At 40.5% G+C, this 18,043-nt stretch overlaps 1 protein-coding gene across 4 annotated transcripts in view; it reads right to left on the reverse strand.

Moving 5' to 3' along the window:
- STK3 (serine/threonine kinase 3) overlaps positions 1-18,043 on the reverse strand; it is a 104,921-nt gene that overhangs the window by 38,037 nt on the left and 48,841 nt on the right. For 3 of the 4 annotated variants that reach the window (XM_033155640.1, XM_033155641.1, XM_033155642.1), the window contains exons 9-10: positions 16,143-16,341; positions 4,601-4,776 (exon numbers count right to left, since the gene is read on the reverse strand). In XM_033155640.1, coding sequence (XP_033011531.1) covers positions 4,601-4,776; positions 16,143-16,341 — 375 coding nt within the window. Of the gene's footprint in view, positions 1-893; positions 1,503-4,600; positions 4,777-16,142; positions 16,342-18,043 lie in introns of those variants that run through there. The other variant, XM_033155638.1, reaches the window with a different exon arrangement.

The following is an 18,043-nucleotide window of genomic DNA, read 5'->3' on the forward strand; positions in this document are numbered from 1 at the left end:
TCAATTCAAATGGCAAGACTTTTAATTTTACCTTAGGGGCACACCTAATGTGGAATAGGTCAAAGGGCAACACTTCAGTCCACTTTAAATGAGTTTCCTCGCACAGTTAGGCTAGTTGAGTCTTTATAGTCTGATTCATGCGTTCGCTTTTTCTCGAACTCTAGGATCTCCAGGCCAATCACATCTCCCAGTGGGGTCCCATCCACCTTCTCTCTAGTTGGTTGGTGTCCAACCTCCACGCCACTGGTCTTGTCCTCTTCCTCTTCCTCTCCCTCTCACTATAATTCCTCTACCTCTCACTGAGCCACATCCTCCTCTTCCTCCACGTTCCCCTCTTGGGCATTCATTCTTCCAGTGTCCTTCTTCTTGGCATAAAGCGCATTGGTTCGGGCCTAAGCCCCCCCCCCCTTCGCCAACCTCCTTTTGCTCCCCAGCCTCCTTGATATATGGGAAGTCTGGCTAATATGGCCACTGCCAATAACTCCACTTCCCTTTTCATGTTCCTTTCTGCTTCCCTTTTCTCTTCCAAATCTCTATTTATATATACTTTCCCAGCTACTGCCACCAACTGTTCTGGATTCATTCCAGCGAATCCTTCCAGCTCCTGAAGCTTTCTTCTAATGTCTGGTGCACTTTGTTTCACAAAACTCATATTCACCATAATGCGGTTTTCAGGAGCCTCTGGATCTAATGGCGTATAGGTCCTATAGGCTTCATGAAGTCTGTCCAGAAAGGCGCCAGGAGACTCATCTGTTCTCTGTATGATTTCTCCCACCTTGCTAATATTCAGTCCTCCAGCTTTCAAGCCTTCTATTATGGCTTGGCGGTGTCACTCAAGCCTCCAGCTTTCCCCCCCCCTTCATTGGGGTCCCAATGAGGGTCTTGATTTGGATAATTCTCCGCAACCCAGGCCTGTGTGTTGGCCGCCCCATGCCTCTCTGCTTCTCACTTGAGCCATTCCTGTGCTTGTTGATCGACCCTTTGCCTTTCCTCAGTACTGAGAAAGGTTATCAGTAATTGCCTGCAGACCGCCCAATTGGGATAATTTATTCCATAATTGTACTAATCAAATCTGTTATGACTTTGGGCTTTTCAGAATAGGGTGGGCTATGTGCTTTCCAGTTCAATAGATCCATGTATGAGAATGGCACATACTTCCATATCCTAGAGTTATATTTTTCCTTATCATCTAGAGGGGTTGTTGGATTAGGCACTTCCTTTAAGGGGAAGATTCTTGCCCCTGGGATCTTGTTGCATGGACTGCCCAAGGCTTCCAGTGCTGCCGCACTTGGTTTGGGATCTGGGTGGAGACCATATTCTGAATTTTCTCGTTGCCCTTCCTTTTCAGTTTGCTCTGCCGCCCCTGTAGTCCCAGCCTCTTTTTGTTCGTTATCACCCGATCCTTCCTTTCCTTTAAGTAGTTTTGGATAAATGAGAGCATAGGGAGGGGGTTGCTCCCACTGTTCCTGGTCAGGGTCAGCTAGGACAGCAGGGGCTGTAGGCTGTAAGAAGGATTAAGGATTAAGCACATAGCAGGTAACTTCAGACATGTGTGTTGCTAAATAGCCATCAAACCCTGTGCAGCTTACTTCTGCATAGGACTGAGAATACGGCCCCACAATGGAAGGCAACTATCAACAGAAAAAGTTGCCCACCTCTTCTATAGTGTTAGGTGTGTAAGCCTATATATGCCCTGGATCTGCATGCATGCGCGCGCGCGCACACACACACACACACAGTGCAACATGGCTATAAGATCAGAAGCTTTTGCTTCTGCTTTTAAACTAAATTATCTACCACATTTTTTTTAAGTTGTGCAGAAACGTGTTTACAGAAATCACTGCATTTTTAAATTCATTATGGTAACGGCAGCTAAGATATAATACAGTAAAACTCTAATAAAATACCAATTTACATTGTTTCTGAGATTTCTATCTAAATACTGTATATTATCCTTAATCATTTTAATGATTAAATCATGTTATTCTATTACCTAATCAGCTGTCACATTTAACATTTGTAGCACTAATTAAATACTTGCTATTTGCAATGTCATCGTTTTGCAGTGATTGTTATGTTTTAATGTATTTGTTGTTCTAAGAATACATTAAAGAATCATGCCTTTTAGTAACAGATGGCTTTTTTAAAAAAAAAAAAACTGCTCAAGGCATCAAAAGTGTACTTAAACAACAGTGTAATGCCGACACATGATATGCACGTTCTGTGTTTAATGTTAAACAATCTGGATACCAGACCTGTTTGGTAGTAAGTTTAGCAAAGGCAGGAATCTTTCCTTTGGCACTGATGTAAAATGCATTCGCCTTCTCTATTTGAATTATTCTACCCAGGGAGAAAAAGAGGCACTTCACTTAACATGTAGATGCAGTTAAAATAATTGATTCAATCAGCACTGATGAGGCTTTTAACAGTTATCTTTCTAAATTAAATCAATTCCTAATACTAATGCCTGCATTTTGAGCCATTAGGAAAACTTATCTCTTTTGGGGAATGTAGACTCTCATTCATCTGTTAGGAAAAAAATGCAAAATGTAGTAACTTTTATTAAAGAATGTGCTTTTTAAATAATACGGTACTAATTTATGATCTAGCTAGCATGATGACTGTTTTATTTTTCAGCAGCTTTTAGAGTATAGATTAGGTGGTATTCCTTTATCATTTTAAAGCAGTAAGCAGATGGGGAGACAATCTCTGCTAGCCAACTACAGTCCTAAAAGGCAGGCAAAAGAACATCAAGATACTGTACTTGCAATTAAGTTTTCTTTCAACCTCCGTACTGCTATCACTGATGTCCAATCCTCTGAACTGACTCTTATGCTTGCACTCAGAGGTGCCAGCTTCTCTGGATGATTGAGGGGGCCCAATGCAATGTCCTGACGTCACATGCATGACATCATGTGACACTGCAAGGAGCCAGAGGGCAGAGCCCAACACCCTCTGAACACTGATAATAATAATGAGGTCCCCAAGTGCCTCGACCGTCAGGAGCTGATGCCTATTCTTTCACTTAGGTGATCCTGGGTGAAACTCAATTCTTCATTTTTAGAAAGAATGAGGATATTGACCCCTGTAATGGTCTGACAAGAATTAAACTTTTATCTTGCTAAGAGCAGCTACATTGTTCTAAAATAACACTGGATGCTGATTCATTTTTTTGCATTTTGGAAATTAAACTGCTACCCTATTCTTTTAGAACACACAAAATTAGTCATTCCTGATTGCATTCACTGATAAAATCCTTAACTAGGTCCCATAAAGGCAAAATCCAACAGAGAGAGAACAGAGTTCCTTAGAACTGAAAGTTATCCATTATTTACAATTTTCATGAATTACTTAAAGACTGTATGTCAGCAATCTAAAAAATTGATGTCAATTTTAGAAAAGCATGAAATGCATGCTCCACAATGAGTTATCCTTTAACAAGTGTCAGTACCTATAGCCAATAATATTAATAACATTTCCCAAAGCAAGCAACTGGAGAAAATAATTGAATTTTCCACATACTGTACTACTCAGAACACCTACAACAATTATTACAATCTGTCAGCTCATAGGAAGAGCTACAAAGTATGATGGTTAAAATAACTGATAACAAAATCTATACACTTCATGCATGACTATTGCTATCACAAAAAATAGATACTTCTTACACCGGTTTAACTCAATTTTGTAAGTTAGCTTAAAGATGCATATACAACAAAAAGTTGGCCTGGTTAACACACTGAAAAGTGGGTGTTTGTTTTTACACTAAAAAGTGTGTACAGAAAACATTCAGCAGGATAGAAGGGACAGACCTACGACTGAGTGCAAGTGAAACTGAAACAGGGTCTAATAAGCAGCTAGTCATAGGATGTTCACAAACATCCTAAATGGCTGAGAATGAAGAGTCAGATTCATTAGTTATTTCAGTGGTGATAGAGAGAGAAAAAACTGCTGGATCACAAAGGTTTCACATACCAAATAAAGAATTTTATCAAAAAAAACTGCAGTTTGCTATTCAGAGAAGATGGGAGCTGCTGTCAGAGAAAAGAAACCAAAAAAGATAAACTAGGCCACTTCTACATTGCTAGGTTCAAGTTCATTTGACAATATGTAATTCTGCATGCACATTGGAAGAATGCACACAGTGGCCAAGACAAGTTTCTAATAGTGCAGAAAACGATGAAAGGAAGGGACCACTAAACTGCAGAACATGGAATTCACAGTCTGAAAAACCCTACAGTGCATCCTGGATCAGTGTTTGAAACTCCCATTGTTCTAGGCTCATTTTGCAACAGGGAATTTCACTAGGGCGAACAGTTTCTGAGCTCTGGGCACAGTACTGCACCTAAGATTTCAGATTAAAACAGCAGAGTGGAAGGAACGGTGGAATTTTTTCTGCCTCCTCACTTCCAGCTACTCTCTGAAGACTGGAGAAGAGACCCTCTAACACTGTCCTGGATTATGCTATGTAGGTGGCCATATTCCTAAGAGATTGCTACACTGCTAAGAAGTCTGTATAGTGTTCATGTTCGCTGACCTCAGTTAGAACTACTACACCATGCAAAGATACCAGGAAAACAAACTGTACAGCGGTACTTACAAAATCAAAATCACCATCTTGAGGAACCTTCCAGTTATCGGGAAAGACATTCTTCGATATATGGTACGATTCATGCATATTCTGGTTGCAGTTTTCATGGCTTTTATTCTTGGAATCTTGTTTATCAAAGTAGTCCATAAAAGAAGGTCGCTGAGCTTGTGGTGATGTTGCATTTCCTAGTATGAAAATTAGAAGGCTGTGGTTAAAATTTAAAAGAGAAAAGCAGTAAGTTCCAAGTAAATTGTGTTTATAACGGAGCTGCTCAAAAGATAGCAATAGGCAGAGTTAATGTTTGTTTTCTAGCAATTGGGTTCACAGGATAGGGTGACAGGGCAAAGAAGAAAGAGGCACATAATCAGAGTGACGGAAACCTAATGAAATACCACTGTGGTGCAAATGAGTGCAAAAAGTGGCTAACGGCTCAGTTAACTCAGGATACATCTACAGAATTAAACACAGTTGAACTAATATAACTTTTGCAAATCCTGAAATTGGAATATTTCTTCTGAATATTTCTTTTCAGTTTTTCACATTGACACTAATATACGGTAAATGTTCCTCACATGAACAGAAACACTCCAGCTTCACCCATAGCATATAAATATTCTAGCAAAACAGTGCCTCCAACTCCCATCCCAGCAAGCGTAGTACAGAAGGATACCATGGTTGATGGTATCAAAAATTGCTGAGAGGTCCAGGAGAACCAACAGGGACATACTCCCTTAGTCCAGTTCCTGGCACAAGTCACCCACCAAGGTGACCAAATCCATCTCTGTCCCATAATCAGGCCTGAAACCAGATTGAAATGGATCTAGATAATCAGTCTCCTCTAGAAACCATTGGAGCTGAAATACCACCAACATGCTCCAGTACCTTGCCCAAAAATGGGATATTGAAGACTGGCTGATAATCATCCAATACAGTAGGATTCAGGGATGGATTTTTCCATGGTGGTCTTATAACTGCCTCCTTTAGGCATGCTGGCACCCTGCCTTGTTGTAAGGAGAGGCATTGACCTCTCCCTTCACCCACTCAGCCAGTCCCCTGCTGACTCTTTTGATGAGCCAGAAAGGGCAAGGATCAAGCACACATGTGGTAGCTCTCACATTTCCAAGGTTCCTGTCCACATCCTCAGGCTGTACAAATTGAAAAGTATCCATTAACACTGGACTAAGGTTGCATCCAACAGCATGTGAGGGAAGTTCCATTCATGCAATGGGTCTTCTATTTCCTCTCCTCTACTCCATATGTCCCCCCCAAAAAAATCTGCTCTAGAGGAGCTCCCAATCCCCCAGAGCAGTTTTTGAGGGCATGCCCGGAGCAGGGACAGTGGAGGGAGCTTTCACATCATTCCCAGAAGTGTGTTGCATTAGCAGAGCTGCAGCATTGGATACACCCCTAATATCCCCTCTTACAAGTGGAACAACTCAATGAGAACATTCTAAGAAATACAGAGATGCAGATCAATCACATTACATTTATGCTGAAAATTTGCAATTCAGTCTTTGTAAATAACTGCATTGCCAGGATTTTTGCTTCTTATAGTTAGTTTATGGCTTTACAAGCTGATGTTTAAAAAACTATTCACGGGACAAAAAAATGTCTACTTTACCTAAAGAAAAAGAACCAACTAAGAATCTCAAATTTGTGTATCAAACCAAATAGCAAAGTCAAGAAGACCATAGAAAGCAGGAGCCAATAGCAGCATCCTCCATATGTTGTGAACTACAACTTCCATAATTCCTGATCTTTGACTGTGTTACCACAGCCTGATGGGAGTTGATAGCCCACAACAGCTGTAGGGCACTACATTGGCTACCCTTCCATAGAGTAAGGGCAATTATCTCTTAAGGAAAGGGAATCCTAGACTCATGAGGAAACTGTAATAAATTGGTCTGACACATGTTATAAGGTAATCTTACAAACTATTTAAGTGATCATTTGGAATACAGCTTTGGTAGGAACAGCTAAACATTGCTGCAGGAAAGGAAAGTCATGCCTCACTAACTTCTTGATATTCATTCCTATTACTACAATAATCCACAAGAGAATTGCACTGACATCACTTGATTAGATGCTCAGAAAATGCAAAAGTTCCACATTAAAGGATAATCTCTAACTTGCAGAGTTTCACAATCATTTGCAGAATTGGCTGATTACTATCTTAAGCATAGCTCGGGAGAAAGATTAAGCATTTTCAACTCCAAAGAAGCTTCCAGATACAAAGAAAGAAAGAAAGAAAGAAAGAAAGAAAGAAAGAAAGAAAGAAAGAAAGAAAGAAAGAAAGAAAACCAACATTTATAGAGTCCCTACCTGCACCCTGAAACTGTATTGCTAATTTCCCCAAAATGTGTTAAAATGTTGCTACACTTTGCTAGATATAATGGAGACGGGTTATAGTTTAGGTTCTCTCTCTAGCACAAGGGACCCAGGTGGCGCTGTGGGTTAAACCACAGAGTCTAGGGCTTGCTGATCAGAAGGTCGGTGGTTCGAATCCCTGCCACGGGGTGAGCTCCCGTTGCTCGGTCCCAGCTCCTGCCCACCTAGCAGTTCGAAAGCACATCAAAGTGCAAGTAGATAAATAGGGACCGCTCCAGCGGGAAGGTAAACGGCATTTCCGTGTGCTGCTCTGGTTCGCCAGAAGCGGCTGGCCACATGACCCGGAAGCTGTCTGCGGACAAACGCCGGCTCCCTTGGCCTATAGAGCAAGATGAGCGCTGCAACCCCAGAGTCGGACACGACTGGACCTGATGGTCAGGGGTCCCTTTACCTTTACCTTTACCTAGCACAGGGGTTGTCAACCTGGTCCCTACTGCCCACTAGTGGGCGTTGCAGGATTCTAGGTGGGCGGTAGGGGGTTCTATGGCACAAGCTGAATCCTCCTTCCATCGAGCACTGGTGGGTGGTAAGGAAATTTTACCATCAAGAAAGATGCATTAGTGGGCGGTAGGTATAAAAAAGTTGATTACCCCTGCTCTAGCATTTCCATTTAAAAGGACTGCAGACTGCAGGGATGGGAAAGATCACCACTGGAGACCTTAGAGAGCCACTCAAGGTCAGAAAAGTCTGTACTGTGCTAGATGGGCAAATGGATGGACTCAAAATAAAAATGCAAAATCAAATAACACAATTCTTGTTGCCAGAGATGTCACCTTGACATGACCTTAATCCTATGCCCTTGAAGAAGCCCATTATCAACTGAAAACACATTGGATATTTTATCAAGACTATATTAATTTCATAAAGGTTTGCCTTTTAGTGCTGTTGTGAGATTTCCCCTCATTTTTCTCTGGCACACAAAAGCAGCCACTTTGGGGGAAAACTGGAGGGAAACACAGAAAGACCCTAACCCTAAAAGGTGGGAGAGTGAAAATCATTGTGGAAAAAATGCCTTATGAAAACGGAAAATTGTATAAGAGAACTAGCGAGCATATTTAGTAAGGATGTGGGCTTTCCAAATTAAAGCCAGATGAAACTGTAGAAAAGCAAGAGCAGGTCAGTCAAACTGTACCACCATAGAAGGACTCTAGTGCCTACTTGATTTTCCAGACTTCCAGGTTCTGTTTTCTTGTATTGATATAGTGCATCCCTTTCTCACCAACAGCTGATTTCTTGGCTTTAGTGTTTACCCACACAAGCCCCTACTCCTGAAAAAATATAAGGCCAGAAAACACAATGCTATTTATTGCTAGGCTGTGTATTAAAATGTTAGGTTAGAATGTCAAGCTTTGTTTTGTTCCAGATCTCAGCTTTATTTGGGCACAAGTCCCTATTTGTTGGGGGAAAATATGTTTTTACTTATTTTTTGTCATAGCGCCCAGGGGCCTCCAAGCATGGGCGCCTATAAATAAAAAACTTATTATTGTTACTTATTTTGTCCTTGAGCAGGAAAATAGAAAGATGAGGGAAATATATATACAAAATCTAACGTTAGCAAAGTTTTAAAAGATGTTGGATAGTTTTGCATTGCTAGGAGAGGAAGAAAATCCCCCCTCTGTCTAAACACATTTATTTCTGCAGTTTTGTGGCTTGCTGCAAAAAACCATCTGAGAATGTGTCACCCCAAAATCTACACATTTTAAGCAATCTGAAAGGGAGATCTTCCCCAAACTAAATCCCAGTATGTCTGGGGCTATTCCTCCCTTAGTAACATTGGAAACCATTGTTGTAAAGCTCTCTGATAGGTTTTATGATAGAGCAATATAGAAAGACCACCAGATCATAGGTCCCTCCAAATGCATCATCTATAACTCGCCTTTTGCTTCTCCTAGAATACAATTAATTCCAAAATGCTTTCCCCCACTCATTTCTGAACCCACCCTATTCCTGTTACTGTGATTTGTTTTAACTGTTTTTAATGTTGCATTTTTTATTATTGCAACATGCCCAGGGACCTGCTGGTGAAGGGTGGATAATAGGTACAACAACAACAACAACAACAACAACAACAACAACAACAACAACACAGTACTGGGCTGAGAAAAAGCAATCCTGCATCACTGGTGGAATAGAATGAATGGTTTTTTAAGAATATTTAGGGTTAGCAACTCTGCAGATTTATCAGTCACGGCGTTTCACATCTTTATTGCATCCTAAAAGAGCTACATTAAGAGACAGAGAACAAACAGATACAGAGGGCTGCCAGTGAAGGGATCACAGCAACTTTGCTCCTACCCGGTCATTTTTCACCTCAAGCCAGACCTCATGGCTTTGTTCTCTCCAGACTAACTATGAGCCATAGCCAATAACAAACCTTGGTTACAACATGATTAGTCTGGAGAGAGCTAAACCATGAGCCCGGTTCAGAGGACACGGTGAGCCAAGCAAACTATGAGGGAGAAATGAAGAGGTTGCATGAAATAGGCCAATGAAATCATCTAAAAACATCCTGGGGTTCTCATCTTGTGCTCTGATTTCCAGAAAGGGAATAGTCTTTCAGCTTACGGTGGGCAGACACCCTGTGGGAAGAGACGGGAAAGTTCCTTCCTCGTAACATGCACAAGACGAAACAGATCACATGTTAAGAGAATGTACAAATTCTTCTCTCAAGCTCAATTCACACATAACCCATGAGCCATGCTTACTACCAAGACCCAAACTGCATTAATACAGGAAACAATGCCCACATGTGCTGGTATAATTTTTAACATATTTAAGAGAACCATCTGAAAATAAGTGATTTCACAGTCGTAAAAAAAAAAAAAAAAAACCACAACTGCACCAAACCAATCCTAAGAGCTGCTTCACTGAACTGCTTCCCAGGCCTTTTAGCATCTAAATCATATTTCAGCATCATTATTAATATTTTAGCCTCTACTTTTATGGCAGCTGGGGTAAATTTTAGCCCTTATGGGGTTGTTTTTGTTCTCTCTTGATTAAGACATGTTTGTGGCTCATATTGTGTTTATTTTCTATTTTGGTACTGGTCTTTGTCTTACTGGACTTTAGTGCTGAACTTTGATTGTTTTATGTGGATTTTATGCTTTTAAATTTTTTTAATGACTGTCATCCAGAGAACTTGGGTTTTGGGTGACCGATAAAGACGTTAAATAAATAAATAAATAAATAAATAAATAAATAAATAAATAAATTCCAATATAGCACAACTTAAAATGTGGTGGCTATAGGGCTTCAAAACAGAACAAATGTCAAAAGATGCATCAATAATTTGTGAAGTTGAAGTAACATCCACATTCCTTGGACACAATTTGTTATTCGGGGCAGATCATTTCTTTCCAGAGCAATGACATAGTTTAATGATTAACACAGAAACCAAGTATACTGCTGAAACAGCACAAAACTATTAAAGAATTTCACATACGACCACACTGCATTATGTGGAAGAAATTTATCACATACTGGGAGGAGATAAAAGGGAAACACTAATTGAGGACACACCAAAATCACAACGATTACTCATTCCAGTTTTTCTACACAGAACAGAGTCCTCTCTTCAAATAGGCAGAACAAAATCGTATTTCCAAAAGCTGGAGAACTACCTCATCAAGTTTCATTATTGAAGCTAAGCAGTTTTGAGCCTGGTCAATACCTGACTGGGAGAATGTCTAGCAACAAGATGTAGGTAGATTTAAGTTCAGTGTAGAAAGTGAAAGATGCATATGTAAATAATAGGAAAATTAAATAATTCATTATACTATATAACAGTGAAATTAAGCATTTTATGACAAAGCTGCATGATCAGTCCAGTTCACTACTTTTTATACTTTCAACAGAATCTGGTGTCACCTCTTAACTGAGGAGGCAACAGTCCTTGATCAATAAAGTATGGTTGGTATCTATCTGAAGAGTAGATTGGCTTAGGCAGGATTGGTATGTTGGGTTATGGCTCCACATTCTGGTCAAGGCAGAAGTAGAAGATGCTCCCATGATGCTCTAGTGTGCAGACTCGCCAAGACTGATACAAGAATCATGAGCCCATGAACTTAAATAGAAACTTAGAAAAACAAGCACCAGAAAATAAACAGTAGTGGAAAGCCTGATTCCAATACTATCAGCAAAATAGCTTAACAGATCAGTGGGTGTATGGTCCCTATAACAATATGTGCGGTCAAATATGACAGGGTGCAGCCATACCATCCGCGCTAAAGCGAAGGAAATCTACTGTTCAGGTAGGTACCAATCACACTATTTATCTTCAGCTATCAGGGGTGGTATGTTGGGATACACCGAAGCTAATCTTCTTCTTTGGCAATCAATCGTAGTTGAGTAAAATTGTCTTCCATGAAAAATAGGGCACTCCCTGGACTGCATCCAACTGTGCAATGTTCTATGGAAGGACCTGCTGAAGGACCATCCTTTCAAAAGCAGCCTAAATTTGTAATGGCCTATTAGCAGTGAAAGCTGAAGAAGAAGAAGAAGAAGAAGAAGAAGAAGAAGAAGAAGAAGAAGAAGAAGAAGAAGAAGCCATCATGGAATGAGTGGTCAGTCCCATCTTTAACACCTCATAAGCAATCCATTTAGACAAAGTGGGCACACAAACCTTTCTACCCAGAGGTGCTGGATGGAAAGACACAAATAGAGAATCTGCTTGTATGAGCAATTTGGTTCTGGCTATGTACATTTTAATGGCTCTCCGTACATCGATGAGATGTACTGTACCATGATCCATTAGATCCTTAAAGATGAAGCTGAGGGAGGAGAGGAAAAACACTCAAGATGAAAGTCTGAATACAAGACAGAAGAAAGATCAATAGCAACTAGCCTGAGAAGATTACACAGGTGCCAACAGCGATCATAACTGAATTCATCATAAAAAGACAGGAAATGAACTAGAGCATCATAGGAGCCTCAGACTGCTTCCAAAACCTTCATTCCTGTCATGAGGCATAATCCAACATACAACTCCTGCTATTTGGAGGGAAATTTTCCAGCCAAATAATATAAACAGAGTACAGACTAAAGAAGGGCTCGGTGTTCAGTGAAATGTAGTGATGATCTATAGGATAACTAGTAAGTGACACTCAGTGAAAAAGGAGACTGCTTTTAAGCCTGTTTCAACAAAATGTAAGTGTGGGCAGGTTTGAGGCATCCAAGTGGCAGGCTCTGTTCCTGACTTCGTTAAAACATTTACAGAGATCATCCACTTACACTGTTATATGTGCAGAGTCTTCTATCTAGGCCAGAGATCACTAATATGGCACCCATAGGGGCACCTGCACCCATAGAGACCTTCCCTGGCGCCCACAGGATCCTCTCCCCCATGAAATTCAGCATGAAATAAGCATTCTATTGTAGCAAATAAAATAGGCTGTAGTATGCAAATATGCACATGGGTCGAAAGGACTGCTGAACCCTGGTCTATGCTATCAGGAACACTGCTTTTCAGTTATGCCCAAATGCCCAGAGAGAACCCTAAGACTTCCTAAGATATACAGCTACAAGCATGGCAGCATTCTACAGAAATCTCATGAATGTGCAGAAGTTCAGGGGTTGAACCTGCCACCACAACACCACACACACACATGTACATATGTTCATTGAACACATAAACAAGTCTGTAAAAACAACTCCTCACCCACAATAATACAACCACCAGACTTAACATGGACACTGGTACCAGAGCCTGCAATAAAACCAGATGCCAACTTAATGCCACATACACCCGGACAACACCATTACTGGCTCCAACAACATCAAACATACCATCTCAGGACTATTTAATTCCTCATCTTCTAACATTGTGTATGCCATCAAAGGCCAACAGTGCCCTTCAGCAATCTATATTGGACAAACAGGCCAAACCCTACGCCAAAGGATAAATGGACATAAATCTGACATCACAAGGAATCACAAGACACAGAAACCAGTAGGAGAACACTTCAGTTTCCCAGGACATTCTATACAAGATCTCAAAGTAGCTGTCTTATTACAAAAGAATTTCAGAAATAGACTGGAAAGAGAAGTTGCTGAATTGCAACTTATTACCAAACTTAAAACCATGGAGAGGCCTGGTCTGAATAGAGACATTGGATTCTTATCTCATTATACATCTCACCCTTGCTTTTTCCTGTAAGACCAATTGCAGTCATTAACAGTCATCAACAGGTTTATCACACCTATCAGCCAATCACCCATTCCCACCACACTTCTGAGTAATACCCCTCCCCACCCTCTCACTATATATAAGGGTCTGGTGACTTCTGTTTCAGTGTATCTGAAGAAGTGTGCATGCACACAAAAGCTCATACCAAGAACAAACTTAGTTGGTCTCTAAGGTGCTACTGAAAGGAACTTTTTTATTTTTTATTTTGTTTCGACTATGGGAGACCAACATGGCTACCTACCTGTAACTAAGGTTTAAAAGGTTATGATGGACCACAAAACCATGGAGTTGTGTATTTCCAAAAAAAGTGAGAAGCTAGAGAATATATGGGAAACTTAACATTAAAAGAGGGTACTCATTCTGCAATGGGAGCTCAACCCGTCATATGGATTCTAACCACCAACCTTCCACCTGACAAGCCCAAGAGGCTCAGTGGTTTAGACCACAGCACCACCCGCGTCCCTTCTCTTTCACATATACTATGGACTGGAAAATTGTGCCTATCTCTTTGTGAATATATTTCCATCCATAATAATTCATCCATTATTCTTCTTGGAACTCTTACATAACATTATCTTCATGATGTTTTATAATACCCTTCTACCATATGTTAAATATTAGTTCAAGATTTTGATAATAAATCTCCCCATTATTCACAGAAGTTTATAAAGCAAATACCTATTTCAGCATCATACATAAATTAAAACATGTATTAAGTGTTTTATGGATTGAATCATTCTACTCAAGAGTCATCACTCATCAACAGAACTGTTTATTATCTTCTAGCTGGAGATAAAAATCCCTGGTCTACTGTACATAAGCACTACAAAATAAACAAAATCCTGTCTTAAATTGCCAGCTCCACTTCTACAAGTCACAACAAGCGTGTTTCTAACATTCAGAGAAGTTTAAATCTTTTCAGACTTTAATATGGCACGTAAAGCTGCTTCAGTTCATCCTAGCAATAGATTATATTAGGCTAATTTTGTCACATGTATTTGCCAGGCATATGGCAAGATAGCCATCAGATGGGCAACTGATGTTTCTTCTGCATTTCTGGAGAGAAAATATTAGACACTTTACATTGCCAGGAGTTATGACTAACTTCCAGCAGAGCTTTTGCAAAACTTAATTCATTCAGTTGAATGTGTTGGGAGAGACGAAATGCTTTTGGAAACCTCAATTATTATTTGAAGGCACTGGACAAAAGGCAAGCAGTCATAATAGCAAAAGACAGAAAGTTTGTGACATGGAGTTAGATTAATGCCAACATTGTACATTTACCTTTTGAACAGATAGTGAATCAGTTCTCACAACACATTAAGCCATAAGCTATATTAAAATGTGCTTTTTTCACCAGCTGGCAGCATGCTAATGCATACTGCTCCATTGTGCCTCTTTTGCTCCTCCTCACACCTCCTTTTCCTCAGCCAAACTCCTTTCCCTTACTTCTTCTCAGCATTACAAGACAACCAGCACTTGTGGTTTGTTTCTCTTCAAATAAATTGCAAGTGGGAACCAAAGTAGCCAAGCCAACATCCTGGTTTGTTTCCTCCCAACTGCAGAAAAGGAGGGGAAGGGGAGGATTGAAGCGAGCATGATTGAGCAGTGTGCACTAGCACACTTTTTTGCTTGTGGTAAACCATAGTTTATTTTTAACCATGGCATTACAAGATGTGCGAACCAGGCCAATGCTTTATAACATCATTTTTAAAAATATACCCTTTACATTGTTCAACCATTAACTCTTCACTATAAATCTATATGACTATCATAGAACTGGCTCCCAATGGCTCTGGGTTTGAATGATGTGCCCTTAATGAAAAGTATTCTATAGTTGTAAAATATATTTTAATTTTTCCAGTTATCCTACATGAAATGTTATGTGAACGGCTTAACTAAAAATGAAATCACATTTAAAACTTTTATTTACCGTATTTTTCGCTCCATGAGACGCAATTTTTTCCTCCTAAAAAGTAAGGGGAAATATCTGTGCATCTTATGGAGCGAATGGTGGTCCCTAGAGCCGAACTGCCCAGGAGCCAAAAGCAGATCGTGCTTTTTTTTTTTTTTTTTTTACAAAGAGAAAAGGGGGTGTTGAAAGGACCCCGCTCAGCAGCTGATCAGCAAGAGGTCGGGAGAGAGATAAGAGTCCCTGGCTCCCTTTCGGCCCGCCCCCTTGCCCAGGCCTCCATTGTTGAATGTGCTGCAGAGGGAGGTTGTTTGCTTCCCCAGCGACATGTGACTGGCTGATTAGATTATCTGTAGAAATGGCTCCCTTTCCTTAAAAAGCTGCAGAAATGTGAGTTGAACCCCATAAAAACAGGGCGTTTCCTCTTTGCTTTTCCCCCTTTGCAAAAAAAGCTGCACAAATCTGAGCTGATCCTTAAAAAAACAGGGCTTTTCCCTTTGCAAAAAAAGCTGCAAAATTTTTGAGCTGATCCTCAAAAAATCAGGGCTTTTCCCTTTGCAAAAAAGCTGCAAAACTTTGAGCCGATCCTCAAAAAAACGAGGCTTTTATATGAGGAAAACAAGAAAAATATTTTTTTTCTTGTTTCCTCCTCTAAAAACAAGGTGTGCCCTATGGTCCGGTGCGCCCTATGGAGCGAAAAATATGGTAGTTCCATAATAAAGCATGAAGTAAGCAATTTTTTAAAACTAATATTACTAATAAAGGCAATCCAGAGGTCCTGAGCCGTCTTGCTGAAGAGATCTGTGAGTTCATGGAATTTTCTGCCCAAGGGCCGACATGTTGTCAGGGAAAACTAGCTCAAGTACACATGTGAATCTCATCTGCACAAACCACAAGAATGTAGCCAATATCTATATGGACAACTTCCTTTCCCAAGGTTTTAACTCCAACATTCTTTTGTAGAATCCATAACATAATTGATTTTAAGTGCGTATTTATTGATAACAATTTATATATCTAGAAGGAAAATATAACATGCTTTAAACAGAAAGGAAAAGTAAACATACTTTTCATAGTTCCATCTTCATCTTCATCTTCATCATCATCACTGTTTATCACCATGGTCCCCAAATCAGATTCAAGCATGGTGCTATTATGTTCAATCATTGTCTGAGCACTGTCACTCATAGTACTTGTGGCTCTCATTGTGCCGGCACTTTCTGAATTTGTCTTCACCATGGTATGGGAGTCCAGCTCATCCTCATCCTGTAAAAATGTTTAAATAGAAATTACTTCCAAACACATACTGATCTTGAGGACAAAAGAACTTCCAATCACACATTCTGAATCCCTTAGTTCTTTCTTCACATCATGGCTTGTCACATTTAAATTCTGGGTGATACCCAACAAAGTCCTGCTTGGAATAGACTCATGGAAATCAATGGACTTGTGCTCTATAACACTGTGAAACACTGTAACATTTCTTGTTTCTTATATTGAATTTTGGGGCATGTCAGATTTAAGATTTATGGTCATTTTCATGGTTAGGAGAAGGGTTGTAGCTCAGTGGTAGAGCATCTGCTTTGCATGCAGAAAGTCCCAGGTTCAATCCCCAGCATCTCCAGGAAAACAAGGAAAGAATGCCATCTAGAATCCTAGAGAGATATTGCCTATAATTGTAGACAGTGCTGAGCTAGATGGACCAATGCTTTGACTTGGTATATGGCGGATTCCAATGTTCATCATTTCCATTCTTCTCCTTCCCCATCCCCACTCCACAACTTGAAGCCAAAAAAATGTTTAGTTGTTTTGCTTGGTACACTTTTTAATTCTCTCTTTCTCTCTCTCAACTATTAAAGGAGCTCAGAGCAGCAAACACACAAGCAGTGAAAAACCTAAAAACCATTCCAGTACAGATGCAGTAGAGAAAGATCTCTACTTAAAAGGCTTGTCACTTCTCCAGCATTGTTGCTCCTTCCTCATTGCTCCTCGATAAATTAGGCCTGGTTAAATGTTACACAGAGAGAACTAACATGGTAGTTGGGGACAATGAGCAACATTAAGGGAAAGTTTGGTGCTTTCCCCAGTTTTGTAATAGCTACCTGAAATATAACCTACAAGGATTTTCAAAAAATATGTCATGTTTTCCACTGTATTTTATTGTCCTATCTACCTAGACAATTCTTCAAAACTTCCCCTAGTAAGCACCAAAGCACACTTGGTTATGCCCCACACTGCCATGCAGCCCCCAGTGCATCCGCAAAATGGGGAACCACCATATGCAGATGGGGGGGGGGTACTTGATACAACCCACAGTTTTTACACAGCACTAGCAACAAGATGAAAACAACTGGAAAGCATTCTGTGCAAGAAGAATCTCAAAAACAGAAATAGGATATATGCATCCCCCTTACTGTTAATTCACATGACTTGCCCACCTTGCCTGTTTTTTACTGTCACTAATACTAGCTCTTCAATGCCTCAGGCAACAGCCTTTCCCAGACCTGTTACCCAATGTAGTTTTAACAGAAATTTAACAATAACTTAGAAAGCTGCTTTATAGAGTCAGGACGTTGCTCCATCTAGCTCAGCACTGCCTTCACTAAGTGGTAGCAGCTCCGCAGGATTTCAGACAGGGGTCTGCCCCACTCCTACCTGAAGATGCCAGGGACTGAACTGCAGCCTTCTGCATGATAAGCAGATGCTCTACAAGTGACCTAAGGTTCCACCCCTAGGTAAAGGTAAAGGGACACCTGACCATTAGGTTCAGTCGCAGACGACTCTGGGGGTTGCGGCGCTCATCTCGCTTTACTGGCCGAAGGAGCCAGCATACAGCTTCCGGGTCATGTGGCCAGCATGACTAAGCCGCTTCTGGTGAACCACAGCAGCGCACGGAAATGCCGTTTACCTTCCCACTGGAGCAGTACCTATTTATCTACTTGCACTTTGATGTGCTTTCAAACTGCTA

Source organism: Lacerta agilis, chromosome 7, assembly GCF_009819535.1.
Source record: "Lacerta agilis isolate rLacAgi1 chromosome 7, rLacAgi1.pri, whole genome shotgun sequence".
Taxonomy (NCBI): domain Eukaryota; kingdom Metazoa; phylum Chordata; class Lepidosauria; order Squamata; family Lacertidae; genus Lacerta; species Lacerta agilis.